The sequence below is a fragment of the Odocoileus virginianus genome, chromosome 16 (genome assembly GCF_023699985.2).
Source record: "Odocoileus virginianus isolate 20LAN1187 ecotype Illinois chromosome 16, Ovbor_1.2, whole genome shotgun sequence".
Classification (NCBI taxonomy): domain Eukaryota; kingdom Metazoa; phylum Chordata; class Mammalia; order Artiodactyla; family Cervidae; genus Odocoileus; species Odocoileus virginianus.
Window position 1 is genome coordinate 57,629,521 of NC_069689.1, and position 12,157 is coordinate 57,641,677.

The 12,157-nt window shown below is 39.3% G+C and overlaps 1 protein-coding gene across 8 annotated transcripts in view; it reads left to right on the forward strand.

Annotated features, from left to right (window-relative positions):
• SH3GL3 (SH3 domain containing GRB2 like 3, endophilin A3) overlaps positions 1 to 12,157 on the forward strand; it is a 115,299-nt gene that overhangs the window by 48,976 nt on the left and 54,166 nt on the right. For 4 of the 8 annotated variants that reach the window (XM_070478270.1, XM_070478272.1, XM_070478276.1 and 1 more), the window contains exons 2-4: positions 1,554 to 1,622; positions 6,808 to 6,880; positions 9,141 to 9,284. In XM_070478270.1, the coding sequence (XP_070334371.1) occupies positions 1,554 to 1,622; positions 6,808 to 6,880; positions 9,141 to 9,284 (286 nt within the window). Of the gene's footprint in view, positions 1 to 1,553; positions 1,623 to 3,169; positions 3,231 to 6,807; positions 6,881 to 9,140; positions 9,285 to 12,157 lie in introns of those variants that run through there. The other 4 variants (XM_070478273.1, XM_070478274.1, XM_070478275.1 and 1 more) reach the window with 4 other exon arrangements.

Here is a 12,157-nt window from a genome sequence, read left to right on the forward strand (position 1 = left end):
CAGTCACTAAGTTGTGTCTGACTCTCTGAGACCCCATGGACTACAGCAGGTCAGGCTCCCCTGTCCTTCCCTATCTCCCGGAGTTTGCTCAGATTTATGTCCATTGAGTTGGTGATGCTATTTAACCATCTCATCCTCTGTTTCCCCTTCTCCTCCTGCCCTTAATCTTACCCAGCATCAGGGTCTTTTCCAGTGAGTTGGCTCTTCACATCAGGTGGCCAAAGCATTGGAGCTTCAGCTTCAGCATCAGTCCTTCCCATGAATATTCAGGGTTGATTTCCTTTAGGATTGACTGGTTTGATCTCCTTGCAGTCCAAGGGACTCTCAAGTTTTCTCTAGCACCACAATTTGAAAGCATCAATTCTTTGGCGTTCAGCCTTCTTTATGGTCCAACTCTCATTCATACATGACTACTGGAAAAACCGTAGCTTAGACTATATGGACCTTTGTTGGCAAAGGGATGTCTTTGCTTTTTAATATGCTGTCAAGGTTTGTCATAGCTTTTCTTCCAAGGAGCAAACATCTTTTAATTTCATGGCTGCAGATGCTAAAGAATCTGCCTGCAATACAGGAGATCTGGGTTCAATCCCTGGGTTGGGAAGATCCTCTGGAGAAAGAAATGGCAACCCACTCTAGTATTCTTGCCTGGAAAATTGCAGGGACAGAGGAGCCTGTCGGGCTACAGAAAGTCAGACATGACCTAGCAACTAAACAACAACAAGAAGATAATTTATCTGTTAATCTTTTCACTCTCCTGTGCATTGCATTTTAGGTATGTCTATTAAAAGCTATATAGCTGGATTTTTAAAATTGACTCTATTAATTATCCTTTCTTGTGTTGAACTTATTTGCATAGATAATGATTACTGACCTTTTTGGACTTGTGATTACTATCTTAATTTTGTAGTTTCCACTTGTCACCTTTTATGTTCTCCTGAATATCCTTTATCTTTGTTTTCTTTTGGGTAGGGAAACGTTGATTTTCCACTGATGTGCTGGTATGGATACTATGTTATAACTCATAGGATTATATGTATGTTAATTGTTTGTGCTTTTAGTAGTTGCCACTAATTACATAAAGCAGATACTTCTCAACCTTATTAAATCAATTACGCCATTCATTCTCCATCTCCTCCTTAACACAGATGAACCTTAGTGTGTTCAAAATAACGTGGTCCGGTGGTTAAGACTCCGCACTCCCAACGCAGGGGGCCTGGGTCGTTCCCTGGTCAGGGAACTAGATCTCACATGCCACAAGTAAAGATCCCACTTGCCGCTACAAAGATAAAAGATCTTATTTATGTTTCTACTAGAGAAACTGCCTTGTGTTTTACATATAGTAGGTGCATAATAGGTGTCTGTTGAATGAGTGAGGAGTTTGTATTTTCCCATATTCTTAGCTATGGTTACTCCTTCCAATGATTTTCTTAAAGGATTTCATAAAAAAAAAAATCCAACAATTTGGAATTGAATATTTTTTTGGATAATAATTTGAGTCAAATACTGTGATAATGAATGATTGTACAAACAATTGCTTGTGTTTATTTCTACAGCTGTTTAGTGAAAAAATAAGTGGTGTTGAAGGAACAAAACTAGATGACGAATTTCTTGACATGGAAAGGGTAAGAGAACATTTTAATGTAAATTATCTCATAAATTTGAGTTTTACTGTGATATGACATATACTGGTATCATAAAGGATAATAGAATGGGGATCTAGGAGGTGTGAATTAAAGTGTAGATTATGGAATCCAAAAGGCAGTTCTTCAAATAAAGACCCTGGCTCTTGAGAGATGGGCTATGGCTAACTGGTGCCCTCTACTGGACAAAGTCAGAATGCTCAAAAGATGGCCCATCTTAGTGAACAGTTTCAGCCAAAGTAATTTGTGATGAAGCATCTTGGAGAGTCAAAATGTGTTATTGGGAGGAGACCCTTCAAATACCTAAACATTGATCTAATGTGTGGAGGACTTTGTTTCCATGTGTTACAGCAGCTATATAACAATTTTTATCTTGGTTCTGCCACTGGAACCAGCTACGTCTACTTGAATAAGCTGTTTCAAACTTTCGTGACCTGTGACGCAGGATGATAATGTGTGCTCTGCTTGCCTCACATGGATGTTTTAAGAATTATGAAAAAAAAAAATTCTATATGTGAAAGCATTTAAAAATCCAGTGAGTTACTATAGAAATGATTGTTATCACATTGCAAAGGAAGACTGTGGACTCTGTATCTCTGAACAAGCTTCCTGATCACCTGTGTGAAGTCCTTTGTTGTTGTTTAGTTGCTAAGTCATTTCTAACTCTTTTGCGACCCCATGGGCTATATCCTGCCAGGCCTCTCTGTCCATGGGATTTCCCAGGCAAGAGTAATGGAGCGGGTACCATTCCCTTCTCCAGGGGATCTTCCTGACCCAGGGATGGAACCTGTGTCTCCCGCATTGGCAGGAGGGTTCTTTACCAGTGAGTCACAGGGAAACCCGTGGAATAGTTTAGGTGGAGGCAAAAGTGGGACCATTACTAGTTATCAGTCTCCTCAGTACCCTTCCCTTTGTTTTGGGACCTTTAAACATAACCCTGTGTTAATAACCAGACTCCCCCAGTGAGAGAGGACTGAGAGAAATCAGAGCTTTCTCTGCTTTCCAAGGAAAGGCTTCCTTGGGTGTAACATGGAGGATACAGGCTGTAGCAGGTAGCAGGGCTTTCAGCAGATGCTTGGGAAGGGAGTCCAGCCCCAGACTGTGCCATGGGGTGTGTGTGTGGGGTTACCCTCTACAGGATGCTCTGGACCTGGCCTCACTGTCCTCCAGGGAGCTTCTTGTTTTCTGGGTGAGCACAGTTAATTTTCTAGCAATGTTAATGCCTTGACAGAAAGCTTATTTTGTTTTGCTTTTGGAAACAGTTTTGGAAGAATGAGAAATACAGAACATTTAAACATCACTGGCATACCTAAAATAACTTTAAAATTTCTTGATAAATAAAGATATTTTATGCAACTTTATTACTAAGAAAGTGATTCAGTTGAAAGGTTAAATTTGAAAGCACATTTCAGGAATTTTAGTTTCAGTTGGTGGACTTAAACTCTCTTGATTGCTTCTTTTTCCTCCCAAAACCCAAGTGAGTGACAGAAGAAATATAAAAATAAAATCTATTATCTGTTTTATTACAGCATCGAAAAGCATGGAAATATTTAATAGGTGACAAGAAGCTTTAAGGACTTTCTACAAGAGGTGAATTAGATGATATTAGACTCACCTGAAACATAACATAGAAATGACAAAGTTAATGTTGGTTCAGTGGTCAAGAACCCGCCTCCCAGTGCAGGAGACATGAGAAATGTGAGTTCAATCCCTGGGTTAGAAAAATTCCCTGGAGGAGGGCATGGCAACCCACTCCAGTATTCTTGCCTAGAGAATCCCATGGACAGAGGAGCCTGGCGTGGTGTACTCCATGGGGTTACAAAGAGTCAGATACGACTTATTGATGGAACAACAACAACAAATGGAGAAAGATATTCCATGACAAATGCTAACCATACACAACAGAGGGATAAAAGTGATGTCAAAGTAAAATCTGAGGCCAAAAGAATACTAATTGGAAAAAGAAGATTTTAAAATATTATCGGAAGATGTATCATGTAGTCTATCGGAATACTATGACATCATATAACATTGTGCATCATATAACATGGCATCTAAATATAGAAGGCAAAAGCAATCAGAAATACATAGAGAACTGACAAAAATGCATAGCTTTCCCATAAAATAACAGATTAAATTGACAAGAATAAATAGGATCATAGGGAATTTGCATAAAATATGACTAGTAAATTTGATTTTAAGTAAATATAGATGTCTGTATTTCTCAAATTGAGAATTTATATTCACTTCAAATTCCTTCAAAGCAGTTTCAGTAATCAATTATTTACTGGACTGTAGGGAAAAAAACAAATTTCCTAAGTAAAATCGTAGAACACGAGAATTACAAGGAGGGTATAGTTTCCAAATTCTGGGTGTTTGGAAATGGAAGAACATGCAAAAATAATTCTTATCTCAAGAGTAAAATTAAATGGAAAGTAAAATTAAAGATCACTTAGTCATGAGAATTCTATGTGTCAAAACCTGTGATATATAGCTGTCTTAAATGCATTTAATAGAAAATAAATGTTGGAAGAGAATGAAAAATATCATTCAAACCAAAAATTAGGAAAATACAGCAAAACAAATCACTCTAGGTGGAAGGAAGAAATCAATACAGATAAATGAGAGATTAATCAAATACACAATAATAACAGCAAAAAGGTAGAATCAATCAATAAAACCAAGAATTATTTTTTTTTGAAAGACCACTTCTAGTAAGTGTGAGCAAGAGAGGGAAAAGGGAAAACACAGATAAACTACATAGGGAATAAGAAAGATACAAAGACAGATGTGGATTCTTTAAATAATTTTTTAAAAAAGAGAATATTATAAACCAGGACTGTCAGCAGCTCTGTAAGGACTGAGGTCTGGGAGTGTCAGGGACCTAGACTTTGGGGCACCTCAGAGGTAGGTACCAACACATATGGAAATTCTAGGGGTAATTAGCCACCAAAGATGCCCAGGGAGACATTACAAAAATAATTGTCACCTCTCTGCTTTCTCCCGTATGTCCTGATGGTTTGCTGAGATATGTACATTGCATTTTCTTCCTTTTTAAAAAAAAATTTTTTTTTCTTTTTTTCACGTAGACTATTTTAAAGTCTTTATCAAATTTGTTACAGTATTGCTTCTGTTTTATGCTTTGGATTTTTTGGCTGAGAGGCATGTGGAATCTTAGTTCCCTGACCAGGATTTGAACCCACAGCCCTTACATTGGAGGGCGAAGTCTTAGCTACTGGACCATCAGGGAAATCCCTTCATGTACCCACCCTACTGCCGGTATTTCCACTTATTCTATAAGCAAGGTTTTGTTTTTAATATTTTTTTTGTTTGTTTTTATGCAACGAGTTATTTTTCCAGTGTTTATCTTGTTTGGCCGTATTTGCCAACATGGTTAGTGGCATCCTCTTTCATTTGTAAAGGATTCATTCCTTGTATTGATTCCTGGGCTGTCCTGGAAGCACTGCCAGTGTGTGCAGAGCAAGGCCTGTTGAGTTTTGGGCTGTTTGTTTCTTGGTGTTTTCCCCCAAAAGAAATAGAAGAGTCTAAGTAGAAAGTATTCTTGCCTCTGTCTCCTCTCACCCTCACCCTTCAGAGGTGATTCTTAGATACCTGCTGGCTTTTCATGTCCCAAGAGAATTGTGTACATGGAATGACCATTCCAAGTTGTGCTTTAATTAATATTGAATTTATACAAAGTTATAAATCTCAAACCCAAGCCTTAAGCCTTAAACTAAATGTATGGATCTTATTCCTACATTTAGTAATTTCAGTATTGGGCTTTCCTTGTGGCTCAGCAGTAAAGAATCTGTCAACTAATGTAGGAGACATGGGTTTGATCCCTGGGCCGGGAAGATCCCCTGGAGGAGGGCATGGCAGCCCGCTCCAGTACTCTTGCCTGGGAAATCCCATGGACAGAGGAGCCTGGCAGGCTACAGTCCATGGGATTGTGAAGAGTTGGACATGACTTAGCGACTAAACAAGAACAACTTCACTATAGAAAAATGGCGATCATTTTCAGTGAACTTCACTTTAGGTTCCATTAGTCATACATTTAACAGATGAAATGCTTACACATTTATCACCAAGTCATTATATAATTAGGCAAATTCCCTTCAAGTTTTCAAACTACAATACAAACGCATTGCTTAGGATTCCCTTAAACTTAACATCAAACCTAAAACAAATATTTATTCTCATTATTGATGATTTTTAAATTGTTCTCATGAGTGGAATATCCTTTTCCTTTAAAACATTCTCTTTTCGACTATTGATGGTATAAAATAAATCTATTGAAATGTGCATAGTTAACTTTACTGTATATGCTCACATTTTGGTTAACCAAAAGCCACAGTGTCCAGAATTGGTTTTGTGGAAGGAGATTCAGTCATAATATAGCAGGGGAGTCTCTGAGGTTAACATCTTCTGACCACAGAACAGAAGAATGTGTATTTCAGTGATAACAGTCATGATGGTTCCTCTGTTGTTGGCTTACTGAAGTAGTTCCTCATGTTGTTGTTCAGTTGCTAAGTCATATCTGATTCTTTGTGACCCCATGGACTGTAGCCCGCCAGGCTCCTCTGTCCATGGAACTTCCCAGGCAGGAATACTGGAGTGGGTTGCCATTTCCTTCTCCAGGGGATCTTCCCAGACCATGGATGGAACCCGAGTCTTGAGTCTCCTGCATTGGCAGGCCAATTCTTTGCCACTGAGCTACCAGGGAAGCCCATAGTTTCTCATGTGAATCTGTATTCTGGCATCCTATATAAGTACAGAAATTCAAGTTCACCCAGCATTCATGGAAAGTTTGGCTTAGAAACATCTAAGCTTGGTTTTGAGAGACCTTCAAGTATATCCAATAATCTAGTGGAGCATAATAACTTTTCCAAGTTTCCTAAATGTTACATTAATATTCATTTTAATGCTGAAAAAGAAGTTAGTGTTCTCCACTGTCGTTGGGAGGAGCAGTTATTGAAAGGATGCCCCAGAATCTAAAAGTTAAGAAAATATTCCCTCTACCCAAAATGTTGAAAGGCTCATTTGAGTTAAAATCATTATAACAGTGTTGTTATAAATACTAACTTAATGAAATTTATTCTTGTTTGTTTTTCTGTTGAATTTGTTTGTCATTTACTAATATTTTTATGTTTCTTTCTTTTTTTAAAAGAAAATAGACATTACCAATAAAGCAGTTGCAGAAATTCTTTCAAAAGCCACAGAATATCTTCAGCCAAATCCAGGTAAAGTTAGAAAATGTCTTGAAATATTCAATTGTTCATTCATAGATTCTAATAACGGAGTTTTACTGAGCATCACAGATTCTAATAACCAGTATTTACTGAGCGTGTGGTTGACATGATCTAGAAACAGTGTTCTCTGTGTCCAAATAATGAAATTAAATAGTTTAAAGTTGAGTGACTAAAGGTAGTTGCAGTGTTTCTTAGCTGATGACAAACAGGGCAGAGACTTCTGTGAACTATGGAGACATTATTTGGGTGGAGTCTTGATCTTAGAGCAAGACACTTCTGCATGCATGCGGGTGTGCTCTGTCATGTCCGATCCTTTGCAACCCAATGAACTGTGGCCCACCAGGCTCCTCTGTCCATGGGATTTCCCAGGCAAGAATACTGGAGTGGGTTGCCATTTCCTTCTCCAGGGAATCTTCCCCACTCAAGGATTGAACATGTGTCTGCTGAATTGGCAGATGGATTCTTTGCCACTTGTGCCACCTGGGGAGCATGAAGACACTTTTCTAAGCAAAGAGATGCTTTGGAAACACACTAAATATTTTGTCAATACTTTCTTACTCAGTTGCTGCTGCTTTTTTTTTTTTTTTTTAATTCTGCCATCCTATTCTAACAGTGTCAGTGACTTTGAAACTGCTTTCACTTCATGGTTCAAATGCTGATGAAGTGAATCAAACATGAGAAGCTCCACTGTTACTGCAGCTTCTTGGCAGGAGGTCTTTCTTTCCTAGGCACTGAAGCAGGATTCCCTTGATGAAGTTTTTCTAAGTTCTAAATTATAGAGACCAACAGAGGGCGTCCAAGTTTTGAATTCTGTGGATTTCCAAATCTGCTTTTACTTTGTATGAATTTATTATTTGTATATAATTACTGTGATTCCCTCGGCTGTAGGAATCAGCACACATCCAAACATCTGAAAATCTAGGAAATAAATCTAAAAACATATATTGGATAAAATATTCTACATTTTAACAGAATCCTCGGGTGTTTTGCAGGCACATTAAAGTTTGGGAAGCACTAGCCTAGAATACATGAAAATAAATATGTAATTATTAAAATCAGAGAAAATAAAAGTTTATCCCTTTACGGCCTAAAATTATCTCAAACATCACTTAGCCTGCAGAATAAAATCCCAGATCCTTAGCTTGGAGTTCAGTTCATAGTACCATTTTCCCCTAAGTATTTCCTGATTTGTTCTGTATTAATTTCTTCTTCAGTCAAAGCAGCCTACCCTTTATCTGTTGGTTGTAAACCATAAGCTTTCCTTTTCTGCATCTTACACTATTTCTGAACTTTCGAGATGGGGGCATCTTTCCATCTTTATTCAGCATATTGTTATATTTTCTTTTCTATGTACCACATAAGACTTTATTTGTGTAATGACATCTTGGATTTTGTGCCTTCCAAGAACTATGTGTGAACTCCTTGAGGGCAGAGTATGTCTTAGGTGTCTCTCTTTTTTTAAATTATTATTTGACCACCTTGAGTGGCATGGGGGATCTTAGTTCCCTGATCAGGGATTGAACCCATGCCTCCTGCAGTGGAAGCACAGTCTTAACCACTGGTTCACCAGGGCGTCCCTGTCTTAGGTCTCTCTAAGGTCCTAGTAGTTAGCATGGGGTGTTGCACAGAGCTGGGATTAGTCAACCCTCATGGCCTAGGTCAGAGAAAGGATCTAGTGGCCACCCACCATTCTCCTTGGGTCCAGAAGTAGGGCTGCACCCAAGGGAGCATCAACCCAGACTCCTGTTCACCATGGGAGTGTCCGTCTCCTACTGGTTCTGCTTCTGCAGTGCGCTTGTACCATAACGTTGAAGATCAGTGTATCAGTCTGGATACACTCTTGGGGGTGGGGGTGGGTGTTCACTACCAGTTGGTTTGAAACACCCACCTCAGCCATTCTATTCTTGGTTTGCAGTCGGTCCCTAGGAGGATATGTCTTCCCCAGTGTCAGCGTCTTGACTCAGTGAATTAGCTGTGGATAGGGTAATGATAGCCTCGGTTACTGTAATATTATTTGGGAGTCAACACTGTGTGCCCTAATTTCTTTTTTTCATCATGGCCCTTAGCACTTATCCTAGTTAATAATCTAGGAAACCGTGTAAGAAACTGGGTCACACAGGGCCCTTCCTGTCTCAGGTCTCTGACATTGAGTCTAGGGCGACCTTGATTTCGCAGCCGCATTTGTTAAATGCTGTGTACCTGTCACTCTGCCGTTCCACTTTAAGGAATTACAAATGACAATGTTTTTAAGCATACAGAGCTAAGCTAGGAATGCTGAACACTGTGTCGAAGATCCGAGGCCAGGTGAAAACCACTGGGTACCCGCAGACGGAGGGCCTGCTGGGTGACTGCATGCTGAAATACGGCAAGGAGCTCGGGGAAGGCTCCACTTTTGGTGAGTATTACCACATCACTGGGGAGAGCTGAGCACGCAGCCTTCGTTGAGTTTTGGTAATGCACAAAACCTTCATTTTAACAACCCTTATTAATTTTTCCTATTATCAAGAAATGCATGTTCAGGGCTTCCCTGGCAGTCCAGTGGTTAAGACTCCACACTTCCAATGCAGGGGCACAGTTCTATCCCTGGTCAGGGAACTAAGATCCTGTATGCCACATGACATGGTCAAAAATTAAATTAATTAAAATTTAAAAAATAATACATGTTCATCTTAGGACATTTAGAAAACATAGGCAACTAAAATAAAAGAAGATGCCAGCATCACCCATAGTTACCTCCCCACTGATGGGCCCAGTTATACTCTTTGTTGTTTGTTCTTTATATTAATACCTTTGGTTTATTCTTGTATTTATTCATATACAGTTTTTAAAATTTTAAAGTGGGGTTGTAGCAGTGGCCACAGGACTGGAAAAGGTCAGTTTTCATTCTAGTCCCAAAGAAAGGCAATGCCAAAGAATGCTCACACTACCACACAGTTGCACTCATCTCACACGCTAGTAAAGTAATGCTCAAAATTCTCCAAGCCAGGCTTCAGCAATACGTGAACCATGAACTTCCAGATGTTCAAGCTGGTTTTAGAAAAGGCAGAGGAACCAGAGATCAAATTGCCAACATCCGCTGGATCATGGAAAAAGCAAGAGCGTTCCAGAAAAACATCTATTTCTGCTTTATTGACTATGCCAAAGCCTTTGACTATGTGGATCACAATAAACTGTGGAAAATTCTGAAAGAGATCAGAATACAGACCAGCTGACCTGCCTCTTGAGAAACCTATATGCAGGTCAGGAAGCAACAGTTAGAACTGGACATGGAACAACAGACTTGTTCCAAATAGGAAAAGGAGTACGTCAAGGCTGTATATTGTCACCCCGCTTATTTAACTTATATGCAGAGTACATCATGAGAAATGCTGGGCTGGAAGAAGCACAAGCTGGAATCAAGATTGATGGGAGAAATATCAATAACCTCATATATGCAGATGACACCACCCTTATGGAAGAAAGTGAAGAGGAACTAAAAAGCCTGTTGATGAAAGTGAAAGAGGAGAGTGAAGAAGTTGGCTTAAAGCTCAACATTCAGAAAACTAAGATCATGGCATCTGGTCCCATCACTTCATGGCAAATAGATGGGGAAACAGTGTAAACAGTGTCAGATTTTATTTTTGGGGGCTCTAAAATCACTGCAGATGGTGATTGCAGCCATGAAATTAAAAGATGCTTACTTCTTGAAAGGAAAGTTGTGACCAACCTAGATAGCATTTGCCAACAAAGGTCCGTCTAGTCAAGGCTGTGGTTTTTTCAGTGGTCATGTATGGATGTGAGAGTTGGACTGTGAAGAAAGCTGAGCACTGAAGAATCGATGCTTTTGAACTGTGGTGTTGGAGAAGACTCTTGAGAGTCCCTTGGACTGCAAGGAGATCCAACCAGTCCATCCTAAAGGAGATCAGTCTTGGGTATTCATTGGAAGGACTGATGTTGAAGCTGAAACTCCAATACTTTGGCCACCTCATGCGAAGAGTTGACTCATTGGAAAAGACCCTGATGTTGGGAGGGATTGGGGGCAGGAGGAGAAGGGGATGACAGAGGATGAGATGGCTGTATGGCATCACTGACTCGATGGGCATGAGTTTGAGTAAACTCCGGGAGTTGGTGATGAACAGGGAGGCCTGGCGTGCTGTGATTCATGGGGTCGCAAAGAGTCGGACACAACTGAGTGACTGAACTGAACTGATAGTATGTATACCCTAATTCCCTTTTGTAATCTGCTTATTCCCACTGACTATAAACACGGTCCATGTTATTAAACAATATTCCACATTACTTTCCACTTTTTTTTTTTCGAGGATAATTGCTTTACAGTGTTATGTTAGTTTCTGTTGTACAACAGCATGATTCAGCCATATGTGTACATGTATCCCCCTGCCCTCCTCCCGCCCACCCCCATCCCACCCCTCCAGGTCATCACAGAGCACATAGAGCGCCCTGTGCTGTATGGCAGCTTCCCACCAGCTATCAATTTTACATGTGATAGCATGTCTGTGTCAGTGCTACTGTCCCAATTCACTCTACTCTCCCCTCCTCACCATACATGTCCACATGTCCATTCTCTATGTCTGCATCTCTATTCCTGCCCTGCAGGAATGGTTCATCTGGACCATTTTTATAGATTACACATATATGCCTTAATATATGATAATTTGTTTTTCTTTTTCTGACTTACTTTACTCTGTATGACAGACTCTTAGCTCATCCACATCCCTGAAAATGACTCAGTTTCATTCCTTTTCATAGTCGAGTAATATTCCACACAGTCCTTTTTTTTAAAAAAGACTGCATAATATTCCATATATCATAGTTTGTTCAATTAATCCCATTTACTGGATATTTAGATTTTTTAATGTAAAAAAAAATTTGCACAGCATTTATGATAGCCACTTTCCTAAAGCTTTGGAAATATCCAAGATTATGTTCTTAGATGAAATTCCTAGTAATTAAGTTGCTGAATCAAGAGTATGCTTAGTTTTCAGGTTTTTGAAGCATAATTTCAAATGACCCTCCAGAAGGGTTATACCATATTGACACTCCTGCCAGAAGGGTATGAGAATGTTTCCCAGCACAGTTATACTAACTCTGAGAGTTATCCTTTTAGTTTCCTTTTAAATAACTGATAATCTGATTTCTAGCAAATAGAACTGATATCTGGGCACTGTTTTAACTTCATGTTTTGGATTGTGTGTGAGGCTGGTTTTCTAGTCATGTTTGTCATCATCTTTGTGAGTTTTATATTTGTGTCTTTTGCTTATTTTTATA